The sequence below is a fragment of the Serinus canaria genome, chromosome 5 (assembly GCF_022539315.1).
Source record: "Serinus canaria isolate serCan28SL12 chromosome 5, serCan2020, whole genome shotgun sequence".
Taxonomy (NCBI): Eukaryota; Metazoa; Chordata; class Aves; order Passeriformes; family Fringillidae; genus Serinus; species Serinus canaria.
In genome coordinates this window covers 53,833,976-53,858,516 of record NC_066319.1, presented here as the reverse complement: position 1 = coordinate 53,858,516, position 24,541 = coordinate 53,833,976, and the positions used below count along the sequence as shown (strand labels likewise).

At 45.4% G+C, this 24,541-nt stretch overlaps 1 protein-coding gene across 8 annotated transcripts in view; it reads right to left on the bottom strand.

Moving 5' to 3' along the window:
* The window catches only part of CEP170B (centrosomal protein 170B), a 58,147-nt gene extending 33,920 nt beyond the window's left edge, over positions 1–24,227 (bottom strand). For 7 of the 8 annotated variants that reach the window (XM_018907146.3, XM_018907147.3, XM_018907149.3 and 4 more), the window contains exons 1-6: positions 24,152–24,227; positions 22,785–22,920; positions 10,800–10,889; positions 7,710–7,788; positions 5,036–5,094; positions 3,609–3,747 (exon numbers count right to left, since the gene is read on the bottom strand). In XM_018907146.3, coding sequence (XP_018762691.2) covers positions 3,609–3,747; positions 5,036–5,094; positions 7,710–7,788; positions 10,800–10,889; positions 22,785–22,889 — 472 coding nt within the window. In that variant the 5' untranslated portion in view covers positions 22,890–22,920; positions 24,152–24,227. Of the gene's footprint in view, positions 1–3,608; positions 3,748–5,035; positions 5,095–7,709; positions 7,789–10,799; positions 10,890–22,784; positions 22,921–23,816; positions 23,894–24,151 lie in introns of those variants that run through there. The other variant, XM_030239684.2, reaches the window with a different exon arrangement.
* Between the last annotated feature and the right edge of the window lie 314 nt (positions 24,228–24,541).

Genomic DNA, 24,541 nt, shown 5'->3' with positions numbered 1-24,541 from the left:
GAGAGAGTCAGTCAGCAACAGCAAATTTCTTTGCTCACAGAAGCACACACAGCTTTGAAGCTCGCTACTGCAAGTCATAACAAAAGCATGAGAAATCCAGCTTCCTTTAAGTCAAACTGTTTTTGATTCATTATTAATAACTATAATGTCCATCTCTAGAAGATGCAGAGTTAAGTTTCTTACAGCAGAGGCCTTGGAGAAAAAAAAAAAAAAGATGATCTAAGTACAGCATTTTAAAATTAATTCCTTACATCTTTGCTTTTTCACTCCTCTCCAAAATAGAGAATTCAGACCTAGCAGGAATAATCATAAAACAGTTCTCTGACTCTTTGCCACACAATTTATTTCCTATGTGCATGGATAATCTAGGCCCTGGTCTTTTGTACCTGCTGTAAACATACACGGATCCCAGGGACTTTCAAATCAGACTGATGATCACAAATGTATCAATTACATGGTCAAACCTTAAACATGCTGCAGTTACCACCACTCTAGTTCAGGCAAAAAAGCAGATATAACACCACTCCCTTAAATTAAAGGCTAGGGCAGAGCTGTGTGTCTAAAGAGCTATTGCCATGATCTCATGGGGAAAGCAGCCAAAGACCATGGAAACCACTTCACAACTGGGCACAGCTCCCACTGCCTCCATCCATGCTGCCTGCTGACCTCAGCCCTGGACATCAGCAAGACTTTCAAGTTGTCCAGTCTGCTGAGAGGACTTAACTAATGACATGGACGCTGACCTGGTGAGCAAACCTATTTCACAGATCCCGGGAGAAGCTCCTGCAATTGGTCCTACTCCTGCAAGTGATGATGCCCATTTCCCTGCAAGCAGCCTCCACCCCTGGAAACTCAGGCCTGCAGCAGTTTATTCAGAGGTTAGTCATCAGATTCAGGATTACCCAGTCCCATCAGGCTGTGGCAGCTTTGAAAAAACAAAAAATTAGGATGACCCTGAGGATTTAACTAAGTGCTGAGAACAGAAGACCACAAAGCAGCTTATCTCATCAAGTACCTCAATTCAGGTAGCAACAGATGGGAATAGGGATTGTCACTGTCTTGAAATCTACTCAGTTCAAGGCTCTACCTGGCTTCCTAATAACTTAAGACTTTAGACATAGAGCTAATAAATATTTTTAGCATTAACTAGCTGAACTGTGGACACTTTTATTCATATCCATCTCCAACCTATAGGATTAACCAAGCTCCTTGCTTCAAACATTTCACAGACTAATGATTTTCTGCTTACAGGCAACATACACCCAAAAGCTGCAAGTTCAACAGCATCAAGACTAAACTGACTGTTTCCCATTCACTCCCCTGGATCTCTTTATCCTCAGCCCCTCACCTCCTCCCATTTCTAAGCAGCTCTAATTGTTCACATTGTTTTGTTAAACCTCTTCCCCTGAAAGCTGGCATTCCCTCTGCCCCTATTCCACCCGGGCTCTGGGAACCAATCCTTCTAAAGGCTTTTGTCAGCCCAGACCTTGCTTTAATTAGTCAATGCAAATTCCTAAATACCTACAGGCTTAGCAAAACAGCTCTTTCCCTAAAGCTTCTTTCTGCTGCCACTGAGCAAGCCCACTCCCCTTAAGAACACTACAACTCTTCTTTTCACTAATCATTTCAAATTGCTGCCACTCCTCCCAGCAGCCAGGAGAAACAGTGCCTGTGTGCAGCTGAGGACAAGGTGAATTAGTCACCTCGCACATGAAAAAGGGATCCACTGATCATTCTGCTCACATGACAGAGATGCTTTTGGGAGAGCCAGGGACTGATTTAATGCTCAGGCTCTTGTTTCCACAGGCTTCAGTCCAATCCAGCAAAATACTTCAAACAAAAAGTCCTGATTTCCTCTACAGTTCAGTAGGGTTAGCAGCACTTCACAGATTTTTTTAGCTCTTCCCATCAGTCCCACTGCATGTGACATACTTCAGTCCTGGTCCCCAGCAAGAACACAGAGCCTGTTTTGCCTCAGACCTCTGGTCTGTACCCACTGAAGATGACATAAACTAAATGCAGGTCTGCAAATCACAGGCCAGAGAAACGGGTCACCTTGCTGAAGAGTCACTCAATGTCCTGGCTTTGAAGGTGCTCCAAATATTCACTGCTTATGCTATGTAGGTTAAAATCAATGAGAGTGTATTTTGGAAGGTGGCAAGAATAAAAAACTGAGTGTTCATGGAACCAGGCAGCAGCAAATACAAAGTGGTTCCAGTTACTGGCAAAGCTTACCACAAAGCTTTCCAAGCTCTCCTGCCCCTTGAAAGGCAGTGGAGAGCCCTTCCCCCAGCGGGGTTCACCTTTTCTCACCCTCCCCAGTGTCACACCTAATCATCCACAATTCCATCCCTTTACATTCACACTTGTCAGGCTCAGTCCCAAACACAGCCACACAGACAGAGCCAAAGCAACACAAAGAAAGGTTTCCTGGTGCAGAAAATGGGAGTGCTTCCCACACAGCTGGAGACAGCAGGAGACCAGGGAGGAACATTAAACAGTTTTAGTGCACTGTGCCAGCTTAGGGGAATTTTCATAAGGACAATACATGGGAGATTATGGTCAATCAACCCACTCCAGTTAGTTATCATGAAGCTTTAACAGATATACCCAAGTTGTAAGCTTTTCTAAAGAGCTGCCATACCTGTCTCTAGGCAAACCTGCCCAAGATGTTTGCCTCACTCTTTTACTTGCCCATCCCCCTGCTCCCTGATTCTTCCCCCAACACAGAGTGGGAAACTCTCCCTGCTAACCCCTAAAGCTTTCCAATTGCTCTGCCATCCTGAAGCCACAAGACCACCACTGGCAGTCATGTCACCAGTATGCTTTAAAACCATATTTGCTCCTCCATGCACCAACAAACTCCAGAAAGCCACGGCATGACACTTGACCAGAACTGGGGAGAGAGACCTGTCAAGACAGCACACACAGGAGGCAGGAATTAGGGTGAAATGGGTGAGACAAGACTACTGGGAAAGTCCTGGCAAACCATAATGGGGACACAGAGGAACCAAGTTTGACAAAGGATCTCTAAAGGCAGGCAGCAGTGGTTAACAAAATGGAGAATTTCTCAAATAGAAAAGGTTTGAAGCCAGGGAATAACGAACCTGAAACAAACATCTCCCAGTTTGGCAGTCAGCTTCAATCCCACATATTGGCACGTTAGGAATACAGCCATTTAAAACCATCCAGGGCTTTGTGAAAGAAATGGCTTGCTGCTTCTTTGCCTGCCAGCACCATGCCACAGCAGCTATACATTTTCTACTGTGAGTCACTCTGTTCAAACACCAGCTCACGATTAGGAAATTAAAAATAGACCAGACAGGTGCCAGAGAACTTACCAAACCTGCTCTGCCCACAGGTTTTCCAGAACACACACAGCGACAAGGCATGTAGGAACCATCACACCAGCTGATTTTTTTTTTTTTTTTGAGACTGAATCTCCAAAAACCCAGAGTCTGGAAAACTCCAGCAGTTTAGAAAGATGATCCTTCCAGAACTGCTCCCAAATGCAACTCACAAGACTCTACTGTCAGAATCATAACCCAGCACAGGGCTCAAGCTGCACTCTGTTCAGAATCCAGGTGAACTGGTTCCCAAGCAGGTACCTGTAATTGCTTTCCTCTCTCCTTTCTCCAGCTTTGCTTGTGGGGACTCTGTGTAGACACTGTGCTCCATGGGCTGCTCCGCCCTCTTCATGGCAGTGCCTTTGTAGTTCATCTGGAGTTGGCTGGTGTACTTCTCATGCTGCAGAGACACAAACAGCACTGAACCCCTCTTCCCCACCAACAGATCACCCAAAACTCCACTGCAGCTCTGTCTTTCAACAAAAAGCACACACATCTGAGAAGAAGCTACAGAACAGAAGTACCCCATTTGGAAGCCTTTAAGTGACAATTCTAGTACACAAGAAGGTCACTGTGACTTAGCTCTGCAAAACAACTAATTAGAAAATCCTTTAAAAAATAGACTGAGAAGAATCAGAGCTCAGGCCATTCTCCACTCAGGATTCAAAGGAACATTATAAATTATTCTTAAAGGAACATTATAAATTATTTCAGGGCACTCATCTGCATTATCTCAGTTTTTCAGCAAAGGCAATTGGAATCTATTTTAATTATTTTTTCCAAACCCTCTCCCCAGCTAGGAAAGTCATTCTGCCTTAAAACAGGTTCCCCAGTAAGTGAGCTATTTAGAAGCTGGTTTAGTACAAGTAAATTAATAAAAGGGTGAACCCATCCAGATTATCCCTGAGTAAGTTCAATGAATCATTTGCCCAATTCTAGGTGCTAAATTTCCTATTCTTTCCAAGTTCTAAACTTGGAACCAGGGCTAGGAAGGCAGTATATGCTAGCCAAGGGCTGATGCATGGCACTGGTAGCCCAGTCCCACAGCTGAACATTACAGCTTTCTTGCCTAGAGGGGGTTGCTTTCCTGCCTTAGATAAAGGGATGCTTGAATATTTCTTACCTGCTACTGAACAATGTTTAAAAAACACCTCACTCCTAAGAGGACTGACTGCTCAGTAAGTAAAAATTGGGAGCTTGAAGGCAAAAAATGAGATGGTACCCATGAATAAATTAAGCAATCTTTAGCCTGATTGAGGAGGTGTGGTGGAGCTGGCATAAGTCACCATGCTCAGAAAAAGACATCTGTGCTCCACTTCTGGGAAAAAAAAAAGTTCTGCTGTGCTTCACCCACAAGTTCGTATGCTGGTTATTCTTTAACATGTTAAAGCTCTAAGTAACCTTTTTTTCCTTGGCAGTCATGAAACATACAGAACTTGATCTACATGTCAGCACAAGGATAGGAGATGAGAGTTGAGATAACTGGGAAATTTATCTCTCCTCAAAGGAGGGTTTCATTAAGACCAAATCCAAGGAGAGCCTCACATTTTAAAACATTTCACTGCCATGAAGAGTATTTTAATATTCACTCTGCTTGACCATCACTAGAGTACTTAAAGGTTTTTTTGTTTTGTTTTGGTTTTGTTTGTTTTTTTTTTTTTAAGTGCACTGCACCCAGCCACTCTTACCTTTAATGCTTCTTCTGGGACTTTGTGTTGAATTTGTTCCAGGACGTACATATTCGAATGTACAAGAAAATTCATTAAGGAAAATACAAAGGACTTGAATGGACAAAGAAATTTAACATTTAGTCACAGAAAGAAAACAGGATCATAAAACCAGAAAGTCTTAAAATACACAGGGTAGTAAAAGTTGCCTGTGCTGCAGCCCAGCATGGTCTTTGTTGTGCACAATCACAGCTGCTGGGCAGATCCAGGACAGCTGAGGGGCAGCAGACATGGGGACCTGAGCAGGAAAAGCCTGGAGGAGCGCCAGCAACTCTGTGCAGGACTTGGGGGAGCAATCAGAGCCCCAGCTCAGCTCACACCCTGATCCTCTCCACCTGGCTGGTGGCTTCAGGCAAACCACTGGACATCCTGGCCAAGATGGGCCAGTCTCATAGGCTGGATAAGGGAGGAGCAGAGTTCAGCTTCTTGCTCAAATCCTTGGGACTATGGTGCTCTCCTGCCCTGGCAAGGCCTTTCAGTCACTGCAGTTTTCTAGATGAAAAGTAAATCAGGTCATGAGCTGCTGTGACCTCTTAGGAAGGGAAGCATTCACATGGCTGAGCCCAGGCAATAATCCTCAGCAAGGCTGTATTAAAAAAAAAAAAAAAAAAGAAAAAGCTGGCATCTGGAATGTCATCATGAACAACCCAATCAGCACAGCAGAAAACACAGAGGAGGAAAAAGGAAAGATGGAAAATGTTAAACTAAAAATAAACCCAGTGATACTGGCCTAGCAGGGAAACTCTGCACTGCCTGTAAGTGAAACTGTAAATGGAAAAGAAAAATGCTCTCATGCAATGGGACACAGTGACTCCAAGATCTCAGGAAATGCTGCCATCCACACCAAGCTGACTGCAGTGTGCACAGAAAGCTCTGCTAAACAGAGTGGCACCAAAACAGCAAAGCAGAGAAAGACCTTATAGCTGCCATAGGTACAGTATATCTTATGAAGTTTACTCTGAAATCCACATTCTTTAAAATTTTCCTGTTGAAGGCAATAAATTCCACAGTTCATAAATATAATCATTCATTTCACTTGAATATCCATGAAAGGCTGCAGGTACTTAAAATCAGCTGCTCATTGCTGAGAATTGCTTTCTGTAAAAATTTTAAACTGGTATTGCAGCCATTAAGTCCCACCCATGCTCCAGGCACTGATTTTTGTCTTCCCAGGACTGGAGTTCACAGCAAGTCTTCTGCACATTTTCTCACACACCAAGAGACCAGAACATACACAAGCAGCTACATTAAAAAAAAAATAAATTTCAGAGTCAAGAAAAGCTTCAACTGGGGTTGCCTGTAAAAGATTTCATCACATGTGCAGCAAGACACCACCTGTAATGACAGGATCCCAGAGGAGAGTGACCAAGACCCAAATTATGATCCATGGCCCAGAAAACTCTCTTTTCCTGCAGATCCAGGATGGCACACATGAGTTTAAGCAATCCTGGCTGCAGCAGTGAGTGTTCCTGCACTGTCACTGCTGAAAGCTGAAGTACCAGACCCCTGGGAGACCAGCAAGGCTAAAGGTTTGGAGCATTTCAAGGGCTAAAGCATGGCCAAGCACAAATGGATTATCATGGGGACAGCAAAAGACGGAAGAATGTGGCCTTGGGGTCAAGGATGCACAAGAGTTTTCCAGCCAAACATTTTCCCTCACCAAATGGTAAAACTTAGTCTCTGCCTCTATTCTCAGAAATGTCTGGACTGTTTCAATTGACATCTCCCCAGAAAAGAAAAAAAAAACCCTGGAGAAGACACTTGCTACTTCTAAATTCAGCTTGAGTGGGCAAAGTTTGGCAGATAGAAGCAACTGAAAAAAAAAGTGGAAAAAGTATTAGATTACATGAAAAGACAGCAATAGGAGCCTCTACTTATCACTATTGCTCTTCAGGCTCAGAAAGGCATGTCAACATCTATTCTTATAGCCAGCCATACTGTCACATCAGGGTAAAAAAGGAGAGGGATGAAAGCAAAGGTGTTTTAGTAGACACTGGCAGGATTTGTGGTCTGTAAATAAAGCAGTAACTGCAACCTAGCTTCCCTTGCTAGAGGTGAAATGTGCTATTGCTAAAGATTTACTCTTGCATTTTGTGGCAGAACCAATTTGCACAGGCAAACTTTAATCAGTACGCAGTCAAGATCTGGCCACAAGTTCCACAGCTAAATATTGAAGGCTCAAGGCCTGAAAATTGTCTGAAAGAAAGCATCTGGGTGAAATGACTAATAAAACAAGGCAAATTGAATGAAAAAAAAAATAGAAGATATTAGTTCATACAAAACTTTATGAACTATGTTTGCTCCCAGCTGGTACCAGCTACAGTTGCCACCCAAGTAAAAAGAAAAAACCACAACCCTTCCTTAGGAGGAGACTGAATAGGCACTTCCACAGTCAGTACTGCCAGTGCAGAGCCTGATCCAAAGTCCAGGCATCTGAAAAAGCAGGCATGATAATTAATGTGCTCTGAATCTGGTTGATGGTGAAGAAACACAAGCTCATGAGCCATCCAAAGGCTTCAAGAGGCAAAACAAACACCTTACTCAGTAGACACAATTAGCCCTGGTACCTCTCCATGCAGCCAACAGCACAAAACCCAAACAAAGCCTGAGTCCCAGTCCTCTCCAGAAAGGATATCGTAGCCGAAGCGAATGACATCATTCAGTTTCAGGGTGATGTACTTCTGGTCAGGAATCCTCACATCATTGACAAACGTCTGCAGGAGAGAAGCACAGGAATGGGTTTGGACTGAGGGTACCAGGGTGATGGATCTCAGAGGGATGGTGCTGCTGGAGAGCACCCATGACCATCTGCTGATGGCACTGCATGCACTCAGAGGAGTTAGGAGCTAAGTTCCCTGGAAAAACCAACACCAGCAAATGGCTCCCATGGGCAAGTCAGAGCACCCCAATTATGCTTCAAAGCCAGGTGCCGTGAAGGGACCTTTAGGGAGATTTCCTTTGCACCAGCTGTAAATGCAATTTTAGTCCCTGACTTGAGCAGGTAAATGAGGTGCCTGAAGTTAGAAACTTCAAATGCTCTTGGTTCTCCTACACCCATCTCAACCAGCAAACAGTTGCAACTCATGCCCTTAATTACTGAGCTAGGAATCAGCTTTCTGCTGGATGGCAAACAAGACTGGTGTCAGCCCCAAGGCCTGATAATTTAACAAGTAAAGCCTATCACAGAGGAAGGGGAAATGAAAATGCACAGGGAAATGGGGAAAAAATTTGAAGCAGCATCACCATGACACCTGAGGCCACACTGTCCAAGATTACCAAACCCCTCGTGCTAAAATTTCACCCACCCCTTTTTCCCATGCTCCAGGCAGTTAACTGAGGCTGAAAGGAACTAACATCCTTCTAAAGGTTCAAGACATGTATTTCACAGCAGTGAATAAATGTCTTTGATGTCTGTGCTTCCTGAGGGGACCCACTATGAAACAATTCTCCCAGACCAAGCGAGGATCAAATCAAGCATGCATGGACATCTTTTACAAATAAACCCAGGTGCCTTAGCAATGACCTGGGCCATACAAAAATAAGAAGGGGCTGAAGAAGCCCCAGAGTGCTGATGGGGATTAGCCACTCCCATAGATGGATTTGAGGCAGTCAGACACCAGGAGTTACCCTACTTGGCAAGGTGGGATTCACCCAGCCTCTCAGACCAGGAACCTGCTGCTGGGGCTTTGTGCCATTAATGCAAATGCAGCTGAGGAAACAAAATTAAACTAGAAAATGAATTTACATGTTTTCATGACTGCAGCACAGTCTTTTCCTTCTGTCTTCTCACCTCAGCCAAGCCAAACATGCATGATAAGAGCTAGTATTAACCACAGAGGAAAAATAAATGGTAGAGCAGAAAACTAGAATCTCAGCAGACAACAGCCCCCAGTTTCCTGGCAATTTACAGAAGAGCTGGGAAACAGGCCTGTAATTTCAGAACAAAAACAGTGAAGCTAGTTAAAAGGCACAGAATTCCAATTTGCATTAAAGTTTTTAATATTTAAAAAACCCACAACAGTCGCATCTGGAACAGGAATAATTGTTTGCTGAATTTTCTTCAAAAAAGTCTGCAAGAACCCATTTTGATAGTTACCTATTTGTCCATGTTTACTTGAAATAAAGTAACGTCAGTAAAATTCTTAATCTGGATAGAAATGCTACCCTTAAAAACAAAAACATCTCAATAGAGACAGCAGAATTACCTGAACGTTATAATAAAAACAATATAAAACACTTCGACAATTAACATTAACCAGATTATCCAGCAAAGCCATATAATGCATTGCTGACTACTCAAAAACAAAATAAAAGGAAATTCTGAAAATGGATTTAAAATCAAGGTGCTCAAAAGTGATTTCTTTAGTTTCAGGGGGGAAAACAAGTTTTTCCTCCTGAAACACAAGTTTTTGTGACAATTTTCAGATAACGATATGTTTCTTGCATGCAAAATTTGGTTTGGCCACAACAGACTTTTTCAACAGAAGTGTTTGATCAGCTGCAGAAACAGGCACTGCTGCAACTCCCTTTTACTCCACTGCCACTCTAAGCATTAGTCTACTATTAAAATGATGTAAATTCTTATGCTTTAGCATGTGAAGATAGAAAATAATTAGTGGTACAACTCTTCCCTCCCTTGCTAGCAGAATTTTCAGCTGCTGTTTTGTCACCATGAGTTAAATACCATCGCTTTTGAACCAGGGATCCAGCTAGAGTGCAGACCAGTTACTGGAAATATTCCCATTTCAGGGCTCCATGCCTTCAGCTATTAGGCTGAGAAGGATTAGCACTCATTCTGGCTGTGTTCAGATGCCAGAAGAGGCAGAATGGTTGAGGGCTGCTTTAGCCACTGTTTTTGTACAAGTTTCTGGGCTCATCTTGTGGTTTTGTGGCTGTGATGGTGGATGGCTTCTATGTCGAAAACAATAAAACAATGGCTGCAGTAAAACCCCCACTGGGAAGACAATTATGTGACTCTAGCTTAGGCCTGCTCCAGCAGAGGAACAGCTCCATTTGTATGAAAAAACAACCAAAACAGAGGCATGTTATGACATTTGGGCATTTTTAACAACAATGGTGTATTTAAATATCACGGAATTCAGGTGTCTAACACCACTGCATAAGTTGAATCAGAGCAAGGGTTAAGATCCAGTCAGGCTCAGTTTCTTCTTCTAGGCTCACAGTATTCCTTGGTCTTCATGCAAACCAGGCTCAAGGCAAGCAAAAGAGCAATTTTTATTATTTAAAAAAAAAAAAAAAAAGTGGTTTTAAGTAGATTCTCTCCAATGAAATTAAAAGTCTCACCACCCCATAAATCACTCCATGCACTGACAATGAAACCACCAAAAGGTCACCCTGCTCATGCTGAACAGCTGCTCCAGAATCTCCACCAGTTTAAAGTTAACATTCCCAACATGAAACTGGATTTATTTCCTCCCCTTTTGCAAAAGGCTTTACAATTTAGTGAGCCCTGAAGCATTCTGCAAGGACACCAGCAGAGAGGGAAAAAGCAATACAATATTCACCGAAGCTTGCCCCTCCCAAGATGAGATGCTACATGACCTCCACTCAGGCCTTGCAAATAATGATGCATGTTTGGTTTAACTCATGCCAACAGCTGCAGTGACCCAGAAGGGTCTGAGAGCAGGATTCAGCGAGCACATAAGTGCTTGCAGACTCAGCACAGCACCAGGCCACCCCTGCCAGCTGGAGGTTTGGTACTTACTCCATTCAAGCTGCCGAGATCCTTCACCCAGTGCTCATCCTTCTCCTTGTCATAGTTGATCACAGCGTGCTGCTTGTCCACACTGCGGGACTGGCAAGGGAAGCACAAGGAGCGTGAGAGCGGCCAGGCACAGAGACACTGCTCATCAGAGCAACACTGAGACATCAAACTGCCTTCATGTGGGCTAGGGGGACAGAGGGGGAAAGCAGGGAGGATTAAATATTATTTACCACTATGAATAATGGAAGGATAAGCAGTAAATGGTTTCATGGCTGTTTGCAGAGTTTGAAGACAATATGCTATTTTCATGGAGAAGGGAAAGGAAAAAGTTCTTTAAAAAAATCACTGAAGGCTGTCAAGACTATGCCACAATTTTAATAAATTATATCAATACACACTGAACAAAATCAGTCAAACTGAAAGCCTGGGGGCCAGGATCTGAGCCAGCATGAGCTACAAGATCTCAATTTTTCAACTGCTGAGGCCGATGGCCTCAACACTAGGGATGCTCTTACTTGGGACCATTTCTTCCTATTTTTCAAAGAGGAAAAAAAAATCAAACTCAAATTTTCTTGAGTTACAAACCAAACTTGTTCCCAAAAATTTATACTGTTCCCAGGATTATGTCCTGAAATTGATTTTAGGATGTGTTCCAAGCTAGAGAGAGGTTAGTAAACCTGGAATGAGAAAGAAAGCAACTCCAAGAGAATTTAAATTGTAAACTGGGTTTGAGTACACTGAACAGTGATCTGGTGCCACTGGCTTTGTCACAATGCACAAGTAATGCACCTTATCTTCAAAACAGAGTGTGACACTTGAGCAGGCATCATGTCAGACTTCTGAAAGAAGTGCTAGAACAAGATCTATGAATAATTTTGAAGTATGGTGTGTTACAGCTATAAAGACACCAGACTGTCTGTTTTTAGACCTGCTGCCTCTTGTAACTTGAATTCTTGCTGCAGTTGACCTCAGGCAGACACTGGAAGCAGTCACTCCATCAGCACGTACACACAGCACTGAGACCTCCCTGGTACCTCAGGCCAGGGGAGGAGAGGCCGTGCTAGCAGAGCAGGGAGACCAGCCAGGCTCCAAGTCAGCTAATCCTCATCCTCCTGGGCACCAATCAACAAGTTCTTGCTGAAAGTCTTTTCCTTTTGCCAAGTACAGACACACTGGTTTCCACAGCATCGCTCTCAGCAAGCCATTATCTGGCTTCTTACAAGCATGCAGAGGCAAAGATTGTTTCAGGCAATTCCTTGGTGAAAACAAGAGACTTTTTCCACACAAACTGCTACTATTTGCAGGACTTTTTTCTGACCCTGCTAATGGCAAGCACATGGGAAGTACCACAACACCTGTGAAATGGCATCTCCTTCCCCTGCAGAGCACCCATCAGCCCAGGAGACACTGAATAACCCTGAAGTACCAAAATGAAGCAGGCACATACCTGGCCATAAGATTACCCTCCCACCTTGAAACGTCCCTCACACTATTCATGACATGTCACCCCAAGCAGAGGCAGTGAGGACAGGGGCAAGTGACCCCCTGCCTCCAGCTCCCTCACTAATACAGTAATCCACATGCTGCTGGACTTCCAAGGAAGCACTTTATGCTTTGCTGCCCAACTGATGCTGCCTGGACAGCAGCCATGCCCCAAAGACACAAAGAGAGGTGTGACAGGCAGAGACAACATGACTGGGGACTGCCCACCTGTGCCTCCTGCTATGCTGAGCACTAAACAGAAGAAGCAAAGCCCTCCCAGAAGGGACACACACAAACCCCTCACCCTCATGCCATCCCCACACTTGGTGTCCGACCCCTGACCTCAAGTCTGGGGGCCTGACACCAAGATCTTAAGCATTTGCAGTGAAGGCACTGCTTCTCTCTCTTATTGTCCACAGCAGATGCAGCTCCTCAGTCCATTTTCAATGACCCAAGAGGCTGTCCAGGTGTGTGCAGTGCAAGGTAAGGATGGTCCAGGCAAGCACAGCTGAGGGACACTGCCCAGGCCCTGCACCTCAGCATATGGCCCTGAGGACAGGAGTGTTTCCAGGCACAGCCTCAGGTACCACAGCAGCTGATGCTGCACAAGCTGGGGTTGTTCCTGATCTGCCACATGGTCGCTCGCACCCTTTGGGGGGATGTGAGCCCAGAGTCTGTCCCCACAACAGTCTGGCTGTTTGAGCAGTGCTCTGGGCAGGGCTCCTGGAGGGCCCACCACACCTCACCTACAAAGCACAGGGACATGACCATCCCCTCTCCCTGTCCCATGGGCATTTATGTGATGTGCTTCATGGCACTGCAGTCAAAGACTACCATGCACAGGGCACCGTGCCTGCACAGCACAGACATGGTCTCTCACCCTGTGATCTCTCTCCTGCTCAAAATTGTGGATGCCACAGTTCCCAAAGAGATACATGGGCATGCTGATAAACTGCTGCAGCAATGTTTGCTTTAGCTTTTTACAGCACATCATGGAGGCTCATTTAAAGATTAACAGAGTCTAAAGGCAGAGCAAACCATTTAGCTCCCTTCCAAGGGCAGAAAGGTCTCCAGCCCAAAAAGTTAACCCAGACGAAAAACTGGGACAGATCTGGTATCTGATTTTAAATGTATCACAGGTCACTTAAAAAGAAGTTTATTTCTGGGAACCAGCTGTCTCCAAAAAATTCAATTTGCCCTGCATCTGACCCTGATGTAACTGAGCCCAGCCCTTGGTCTGCTGCGTTCTACAACAGCTGACTTCAGCCACTCAGGGGTCCCCAATCAGATGGGGGTCATCTCAGGGGAGCAGACATGTATTCTAGCAACATGATATTCCCCTCCATAAATGGAGAAAGAGGTCACCAAAGGAACCAATTTATGCCACTCTGTTTTCCAAGGAAGTTTCAGCTGTGTTCAAGGAAGCCCACAGCAAAAAGAGTCAAAACACCATGCAAAATCTGACCCACAGACTTCATCCAGCCTCTCAGCATCTCTTTAAGAGCACATCAGGAACAAGGCAAACTGTTATGCATATTGCACTTCTGTGAAATTTCATGCTTTTGTGGAGAAGAGAGGAATTTTCTTAGTTTTGTTTATGTTAAGCCAGCAAACATCACAGGAACTGGCAGCAGAAGTTCCTAGGGGCCTGTCTCCAAGGAAACTCAAGTTAAAGTAACTAAAATCACACCTTATTTATTTTGATGCAGACTTGCCAAAGGTCACTCTTACTTGAGAACTGAGGTGTGGTTTATTTCAACATCAGTCACATTTAACATAAACTGCTCTTGTGTGCAGTGCCAGCAGCAACCCAGCGGCTGATGGTGCTTTTGTCTCCTGCAGAGAGGAGCAGGCTCCCTCAATCCCACTTCCCAAGGGGAGAGTAACCAGTTTCCCTGCTGGTCACAGCTGAGAGCCCAGGGATAGTCACTTCAGCCCAGCAGGCCAGTGGTTTCTAAGGAGTGACCTGCTGAATCACAGAAAGTGATTTAAGAAGCCTGAGTCAACACATTACAGAGCTGCCCATGAGTACAGAGCTCCCAGCCATCTGCAACTTCACTGGAAAGATTTTAGGCATCTATAAATTGAAAAACTGCAATTAAGTTGACTGAATCACTAACATAAGAGGACTTCTAGCCTAAATGCACACATGCACCAAATACTGAGTCTTGCTTAATGATCAGTCATGACCTCCACAACCAAAAGCAAGACTGATCCATCACAAGTAGACACAGGGGTCCAAAATAAAAAAAAAACCCAACAGAATTTCCAATAAAGTGTTAATAAGAAACCTCAATTACCTATATCCAGATGTCAAAAGCAAAAAAAATAATCTGTTTCACCAGAAAAGCACTTGTGATGGGTGAGCAGCAGTGCTGAGCTATGGGTAAGAGATCCAAACAACCAAACCAGAGCTGAAGCACCTCAGGGGAGGTTGAGAAGGGGAAAAGAGGAAGGGAGGTATCCTCTTAAGCCGTGGTGATCTTCAGGCAAGAAACAAGGTTACACTCCAAGAGGCTGGAAATGAAGGAAGCACATAGCATTCTCACCATGTCCCAACACTGGACCTGTTATCAAATGAAAACAACTCTCAGGAAAACACGTGTGCTTTTCTGATTAAGAATATTTACACTTCTCTGCAGGGAAAACATGGACACTGATTTGTTACTACACTCAGCCCTCATCCAAGGCTGGTATTTCCAGACATTCAAATCACTTCCTAATATAAGGTTGTGTTGCTTTTCTGTCATACTATCTACCATGCATCATGTTTTAAATACCTAGTAGACAAAATGCATACACAGCATGTAACTGAGGATGGAGGTACTTCATATATAGCTCTTCCTTCTTCCACAGTCATGTTAAGCACATAGTACAAAACACAGGAATGGTACCTGAGGGTCTGCCAGTCCCACAGTGGTACCAACACCATGGATCACCAGCTTCCAATCAGCCATGCAACCAGGCAGCTTACTTGTGATTCTCAAAACTGCACACACCATCAAATCAGCAAAATCAGCTTCAAAAGCTTGCAGGAATCTCCACAGAGGCACAGATCACACTGTGGCTACCTGTGCTGCACACACTACAGCTTTGTGTTTGGTGAAGGGTCTGATCCAGAGAACAGGGATCTCAGGATGAAAGCACGAGCTGCAGAGATGCCAAGCAAAATCCACAAGGCAAAAAGACCTGCTTAGGAGGGCAGGAGGAGAAATACAGCCAGACAGCCTGTGTTTCCCCACAGGGCCAGGGAGCAGACACAGCTCAGCTGTCTGTGCAGATACAGATGCTACTTTTTTCTCAGGAGAATTACCATGGGTAAAAACCTACCGGTTGGGGTTGAGATTTGGACCTCAGCCCTGCCACTGCCGCGAGGCATCGTGGCACTGGAGATAAAATAAACAAACATGAGCAGTTTCCCTGTTCCTCACTGCAGTCTGCTGTGCACTTCTGGCACAAAATAACTGCAGCATTCTGGTGGCAGCATGCAATAAAACAGTTACTCAAATACTTTCCATAGTGAACAGGTTACATTTCTGCCAGTACTGTGCTCTGCACAAGTGTCCCAGTAAGGAAATATAAACCTCTGCTGGTGTTCCACTTTAGAATGGAAACAGACAAAACCAAATTTAAAAAAAAAACAAAACAAAGCAAACAAACCCCCCCAAAACCCCAATAACAACAACAAAAACAAATGGCCCAACAAAACAACAATAACAAAAATCCATTTCCAGGCATTCTGGCCTGAAATGTGAATTTTGCTCCTCAAAAGTAAACATATGCTGGATAACATTTAATGACAGATGTGAACACTAGGTCCTTCTCTTTCACCACAAAGCATTTCACAGTGTTGTGTGCATTGGCCCCTCCAGTACTTTTCCAGAATATCAGTGAAAGCTCCATCCTGCCCCAGACTGGTTTCAAGTGTGTCACCCCTGTGGCAGCCTTATGGCTCCCAGGGGCACGTGCTGCCAGCTTCTATTGACTCTGCCTAAGCAGACAAATCTCTTCAGCAAGTGCAGCCACCTCATCCTGGGGCTGGACTCTATTTACAGCTCCCAGGCTGCAGAGGCTCCTGCCCTCAGCTCTGCTGCAGCCAAAATCATGGGCTTTGCGGATCTATGGCTGAAGCAGGGCCTGAGTATTCAAGCAAAAAATAAGGCACTGAACAAAAGAGAGAAATCCCCCAGGAAAATGAAACTGTAATCCCCACAGCTTGGCAAAGGGATTTGGAGGCTGGCACGGTTCCCATAAAAACTTAACCCGTTATTTTGGGGTAAAATGGGTTTTTGCTTGCTGGCTCCCTATTCCCAAAGTGAAGTGGTTCAAGTGACCCAGGGTCAGATCCTGACCTCAGGCAGGGAGCATGCTGCCCACAGATGCACTGGCTTTCCCTTTGTTTTACATGGCCACCCAGGAGGAATGGAAAAGCATCAATTTAGGTGGGACACAAGCATGAATTTTTATAGTGCAGCTCAGCTGCTACTGCCTGGATCAGGATCTCATATAGGGAACATATATCTCCCTTTTTTCTCTGCCTACTCCAGAGTGGGACAAACCCTCTCTTGGCACTCCAGGCTTCCAGCATCTTGCCAGCTTCATGAAGCCTTCTCAACTCTAAAAACCACCTGCCTTCAGAGCCACCATCACCTCTCTCCCTACCCTGCCTCCAGCAATGATCTCCCCTCCCAGGTCTGCCAGTCTTGATATGCCTCCAGCCTCCTACACCCATATGCCATCAGACATCATAACCTCCTCCCATCAACTGCACATTAGCAGAAGACAATGGCACAAGGAAGAGCCAAAAAAACAACTCCAGGCCTGGAAATACAGGATGTGCATCCTTCCTCCCACAGCTGCTGTCCCAGCACCTGGAAACACTACCGGTCAAAAAGCAGCACCTTCCCAAGGCTAGATCCATTCCCTTCTGTAAGACACTTACTTCCTTTGTAACACCTAATGAATTACTCCTGATAATTCCCAATACCCAGGGACTAACAGAGGTGCTTGTTCACACCCTCTGGATAATTGCAGTCAAACAGCAGAGGTGGGGCATCTCCCTCCCAACTACAGCTTCCCACTTCCACCCTACAATGCCATGGGGAAGGAGGTCCAGACACAAAAACCAGCAGAGACTCCTCATGGCTTCTTCTGGGAGCTCCCAGTGCTGGAAATACTGGGAAATGGAGGGATACAATTTCTGCATTTTAGTGAATCCGTCTTGAAGGACCAGGAAAAAGATCATCTACCAAGTTGTCACCATCTGCTTCTTCCCAGCATAATGCTGCAGACAGCCCACACCACACCTATTTACACTTGTTTATGTATGCACCTACTAAACTACACAGGAGAGACATGGTATTATCAAGTATGGCCCAGGGAAGGCAGGATACATCAGTTCAATGAAACCTTAATTTGACCAGATGTCACACACAGGCAGGGTTCATCTTTGCACTCTGTTATTTGTGGAGCACGCCGTGCACCCTGCATACCAGACACAGAACAGATCCTGCAGGGAAAAATACCCGGGAACGACACAATAACAGATTGCATCTTCATGCCTATGTACACAGGGGCAGAGGCAGGATTACACAGGCAGCCTTCAGCAGCCTTCACACTAGTGTGTTGTAACTGCTCTGCAGTTATAAACACTTGACTTAGCAGCCATAAGAATACTCCTTCAGTGCCTAGAATGCTTGTAATTCCCTGCCTTTTTAACAAAGCAAGCTAAAAAAATGGAAACGCAGTATCGTTACCTTTGTGTGATTCACCACAATGAACTTGTATGTCCAGCTCACAAGGCCCTACCACTTGAACTGACTAATTGGTATCATAAGCAGCACGCGAAGCCCCATCTGGACCAGTGACAGATGCTTGGCTAGGAGCTTTCACAGCTCTCTTCTGACACCAGAATAATAAATAGCAAGTCTTGACCTATCTCAGGCCTAAGGGCAATGCTGCTCAGCAGCCACATCCTGTAATGCCCGTTTTGCCCACACCAAGCGGCTTCTGCCCTATGTGCACCACCCTCTCCACTATTCCAGGTCCTGCTGCCCCTCCTCTCACTCTGCACAATCAGAATCCTCACTCGTACTTGCTGTACTTCCTCACTTGGCCAAATCTTCATCACTTGGTTAAGCTCTTTAGAGTAGAAATCCAACCACTGCTTGCAAAGATCTGACCTGTGGTTTCCTGAAACACAGGTGAAGAGGCTGAACAAGCATTCTGGCAGTATCATTGCACTCTTGGCTTGCTCTTGCCCTTTCCTCGACAGCTGCTTTGACCACTGAGTCAGGATGCCAGGTCAGGTGTACCCTGATCTAATCCAGCACAGCTGCTGTTACATCTACACCCCAGCCTTGTGAATACCTGTACCCAGTTCCTCTTTGCCCAACCTGTGAAACTTTTCCAGTTCATCCCCTTGCCAAACTCACTCCCAGGTGAAATTACTTAAGGCAATACTATCAAATAAGTCCCTGCTGACCACATTCCAACTCCAGATTTTATTCAAAGGTTTGGAACTTGGTCAAAACTGCTCGGTATGGGCAAACAAAAAAAAAAAAAAACCAAAGCCACCACCTCCAACCTAGTCATTCACTCTTGAAAATCTTCACTGACCCAGCTCTACTACAATGCTAGAACTTCAAAGAATAGGCTAAATATACTTTTAAATAATCGACCTGAAGAAAACAGCATTTTTCTCAGAGTTGCTCACAGCTAAGACCAAAGAAGGGAGATAAATGATTGCATCCAGAACACACTGCATAAAACAGATGCCTGGAAAATAAACTCCCATCCCAAACAGCTACAAAGTTTAGCAGAGTTATAAGCAATTGCAAACAGCGTCTCCTGATAGGAAATGTCATGCTGTCTCAAAAGGCATACAGGATAAAGGCATTAAACAGAAAGCACCATGCTGCCTGCAGCTACTCCTACTGTAGCTCACACTCATGTACAAACTCACAGTGATGCCCAGAGCATCACTCTAAAGGGAGGGAAATAATCAGGGGAGCACTGGTTAAACATTTCTATTCCCCAAATTTTCCAGTAAACATGACTCTCAAACAAAAGCAGGGAAATCATGACACTGCTTTCCATTCTGTAAATATTTACATTTAGCAAAAATGAAAAAAAAATGTTTTGTTTAGGAGCAGCGGGGAATGTTTTAATGGTTAAGTGAAATTTTTGAGTTTGCAAAATGTTTGTCCCTTGAGTACCCATCACATTAAGCAAGTTATCAAAGCTGATAAAAATGGCAGCTGTATTTCCCAAAAGAATGATGTTGGGAGGGAAAATTTATTTTCTTCAGGATGGTCCCAAAATTCTTTTATTTTTGATTTTAAAAAAAGAGTAGATCTTTTTAGAGCATTACTTCCTACCACCCCCGAGTTTCACATTAAAAACCCACAGCAGTGCAAGTTAGTGAAGGTCCGGATTTCCACACTCCTGCAGTTTGTTGCCTGTTACCTGAATGAAACAGTAAGGCTGTTGAAGAAATCAAGTACTTTTCTTTGGAAAAGGGCAGAATTGAGCTCTTGGCTCTGGTAGCAACACTGCATGCCAAGCTACAGCTACACTTCATGGCATTTTCACCCATGCATTAACATTCAAACCTAATGTAAATCTGCATTTACTTGTACTAGAAGCTTTAGAGAGCTGCAAAAACATTTAAAATATTTCTAATCCTCTTAGAAGGTATAGAAGATATCAAGGTAGATTTTGTTTCCCCATTATCAGACCTACTTTAAGATTAAAGACTTTGAGTTTCTTCACCTCTTTGTTAATCAGAAAGCAAATCCACTACTTGTATTATGAAATAAGAAAACCAAACATAATTAAAGCTTAATTGTTTGGTGACAAATCCATCCTTTTTTGCTGTTTAGAGATCTGATACCTTGAGACACCACATTCCAAGAAAATATCAATAGACACTCCTAAAACAGTAAAATGAGAAAGGCAAGACTGCAGGTCTCCAGGACAAGGATTATCTCTGTGATGTGTGTTTGGTCTCAACAGGGAACCACAAACCATATCACGACAAAATCAATAAGCAGTAACAGCCTTATAGATGAAAAAACACTGACCAGGTCACCCAGTCACTGCCAGTCTGTTCCCAGCTGTGCACTTTAGAGGATTAAATGCCAGTATCTTGAAATATATATGGAAAATAACCGTGCAGTGAATATACAGTTTCAGGGTCAGTACCACAGAAATACTACAAGGTGCAAACAACTGGCACAAGAGCTCTGTCCATCTGCTCTGATAACTGCCCTGCTTCTTAAGCTTCCCCCAAGACAAATGATTGTGCCAGTCTGCACAACGATTTTGTGACATGGACAGTCACAGTAGGGAAAAAGTCTATTTTTAGATCTCATCCTCCATCTGCTCACATACAATTCTGCTTGGATATGAAGCCTCTCTGCTCACAGTTTCTCTTCTGCACTCAGTCTTACTACAAACATCTCATTTGGAGCTCCAGGTAGCTCTGGAAAACATCTTCATAAGCAAATGGCTAGGAAAAGAATGTGCTGTGCTGTTCAAAACAAGACTTTACATGCGAGCCTAGAAAAAGCTTCATTACTGGAGATAGCAGACCAGTATGTTTATAAAGGGTCACATGTAGCTCACCCTATGAACACAAACTGCTGGCTTTTATAGACAATCCAGAGCCTTCACTCTGGTGAAATAATGGAAACCTCTTTTAATACCACCCACCACCTGAGCCCCCAGATACAACTGTTTCACAGATATTTCTGGCTCCTCCAGGAACCTCAATTCATTTACCTTGTAGAAAAGTGCATGGCAAATGAAGAGCCTCACAAGGTTGGGTACTCCACAAGCAACACTGACAAGCCAGCTCAGACTTGCAAAGAAGCATGAAATACTCTGATTGATATGGAGTGGCTCACAATCCATGACATCCAGTTAACCCCATAAGCAACCAGAGAAACAAGTTGTGCATTTTAAGCATAACAGGTATTTGGGTAGTTTTATTTTAGAGTGCACAGCCCTGAGACATGACTGTCAGAGTACTGAAAGCTGACAGTAAGAAAAATGCACAACAACCCTCAAGTTTCTTCATAAGATATTAAGATGAGCAAAACTCAGACCATTTCTGGAAACCAGGGCCACTGTGTGTTTTCTCCCTCCAAGTCATGAGAGAAAATGCCAGTCAGGTTCCTGAGCAGCCAAATGCAGACATACAGCAAATATCAGGACATTTTTGATGTCTCACCTTTACATGCCTCATCAGCCAGACATATAGAAACATGAAAAAAGAGATAGTGTTCATGGGAGAACCCAAACAAATGATCTGCTGTGGAACAGGAGTCCCAACTCTACCACTGCAACACAGCTATGCCACTCACTGCCAGCAGGCAGAGCAGGACAAACACTGCAAGCTCTGCTCTTGTGGACACTGACACTTTATTACAGCTAGACAGCACCTTGTCCTTCAACTACACCTTGTACAAGAACTTCTACCTCTCCTAACAGGCCTCCTACTGACATATCATACAAAATCCCTGCAGCAACTACAAACACAACCTCCTACATCAGCACAGCATTTAGGACATACCTGTGATCAGGTCAGAAGTGGAAATTATGAGGAGGGAGTCTCCATTGTGCAGGCAGCTTCCTAATTTTGCCACCAACAGGAACATTTGCCACCTTCACAAAGGGGCAAAAGGGGGACAGGCAGGTGCAAGAGAACATTTTTTGTATACTTAAGTACTCATAGCATGGGTTTAGCAGAATCACTAATTTAATTCTGAGCTTCTACAAAATCCTGAGCTAAACTGCTCCTGTCAAAAGCTCTTTGCAAGATTCCAGCCCCATTCATCTGGAGTGACATCTACTACATTATGCTGTCAAATATCAGACCACAGTCAACACTTCAGACATGCTGGATTAGGTCCAGTAGAGACACATGCTGGTATGGAAAGTACTAACAGAAGCTGAAAGTTTGCCCAAGTAACACAATTACTTTGGGAAGAGGTCACCAGCCTACTCAGCCTACCAAAACAGATTTTCTCTGCTAACATCAGCATTTTCTACCATGATAAAAACACCTGAGAAATACCAGCATAAATAATTAATCAAACTTAAAGGGAAAAACAGGTAAACAAAAAACCCTTCCTGCATTCAAATCACATGTAAACAGCACGTGTGTTAAAAGCTAAAAAAGCCAGCAGCATAATCTCAGATCAGGATAGAATGTAATGTCTTTGTTTACTGCTTCTAGTAGCATCAAGACAGTTAATCTATTTGATTAATCTCCCACCACTACAGATCCTATCCATCTGATGACATGGCAGTTTGAAAATCTCACTTGTGCTGTCACAGACATGAAGTCTTCAGGGGAAACACAGACTCAGAATAAAAATAGGAAGTTCCTTTAAAAGGTGTCACTTGAAAGCAAACACCTCTATGGATCCCCAGCATTACATACACATTTACTGCATCTTCAGAAGAAATAATTACAAAAAAAAAAAACAATGTTACCTGGAGCATCAGTTCACAGTCATCTCTTCCAACAAATATCATCTCCCGAGGGAGCCGATGGCGAATGCCAGTGCTGCTCACCAAGAACCACGAAGTCACGCTCATTTTGGCGCTTGGCACTTAACCTTTATACATCCTAAACACAAAAAAACCCACAAGACACAGTTAGCTATTAATGAAGTGTGCAAGTACAAGAGCATGCAGCCGCCGTTCCCAAATTTCCCTCTACCGTGGGACCCAATGCTGCCTCATGCACTTGTGTTCCTATCTTAAATCTCTGGTGACAACAAGCAGTTGTGAAGTGCCTGCCAGGACCTGCTGCCCATGTGTAGGAGCTCTGCAGCCCTGGAAATATTCCCATGGCAAAGTAAGACCAAGGATCTGCAGAAAGGATTGTTTAAAAAAATTGAAGCATCCAGCTGAATCCAATGAACGAAATTATGAAACATGGTGGAGGGGGAAAAAGAGAAAATTACAAAGATCTCCTTTCCAGAACATTTCCTCACCACTACCACAGTGTTACACAGCCTGAGCCTCCCCCATCATCAGAGATGTGGACCAGCACATCAGTGAGGTGACATAACGTGGCTTCTCTAACCTTTCACAGCGCATTCCCAGGAGCGCTTACACCAGTGCTAGGAGGGAGGAGACCAACCTCCCCATTGCTCATCCCACTTCCACACTGATGTAAGTTGGGAGCCCACAAATCCTCCTTCCTTCCTTCCTCCCCCGCTGCACGGCTGGTCCTAACACCGAACCGCTCTGCGAGTCCAGGTCAGGGAACACAGGCTGCGATTCCCAGCGGGGTTTCGGTGCCCAGCGGGCGGAGGGGCGGCAGCCGTGACCTGCGTGCGGCACTCACCGGGCGCTCTCCCGGCCACACCTGTTTGTTGTCGCTGCCACAGCCCGGCTGCGGGCAGCCTGCTCCTGCGGCCTCTCCGCCCGCCTTTCCCACAACATCCCATTTCCCCTCCCTGGCTGAAGGAAGGAGGATTCACGCACACGCCAGGCTCTCGCCTTCCCCTCACCCACCTCCCGGGCTCCCAGCTGCATTCCTAAGCGCACCGGGGGAAGGAGATCTCCATTTTCCCCGGGCTGCGCGGCGCTCCCCGGCCCGACCGCCGCCTCAGCGGCCGCGGGGCGCGCAGGTGGGGATGAGTGCCTTCCGCGGGGGACGGGGACAGCCCGCATGGCCCCCGCCGCTCCGGGAGCCGCCGCTCCGGGCTGCCGCGCCCGTGTCACGACATGCGAGCGGCCCCACGCACCGCGGCCCCGACAAAGCGCTAGGGAAGCGGAGCCGGGAGCCGGCGGTACAGCCCTTTGTGTGCCGGCCCCGCAGCCCCCCGGCCGCCGCCCGCCCGTCCTACCTGCTGCGGCCCTCGGCGCGGTGGCAGCCGGGCACCGCGCCCCGCCAGCCGGCTCTGCCTGCCCCGCGGGCCGCTCCCGGCGCCCGCCCCGCTCCGCCCCCGCGCCGCAGGTTCCCGACGTCAGGAGGCGGCTCCAGCCCTGCCGGGCCCGGCCGGGGGAGGCGGCGGTGCCGCGGTGGGTCCCGCACCCGGCTCGCCGGGCACCTGAGCTGAAGGCGCCGGCCTGGCTTTGGGTCGTGTCATCGCTGCCGGGACACAACCGTGGCATGGGTTGGGCTGGAAGGGACCGTAAAGGTCATCTACCTTAAAGGTCATCTACCTTAAAGGTCATTACTCTGCCGCCGGGGGCAGGGATGCCAACCACCAGACCAGATTGCTCAAAGGCGTATC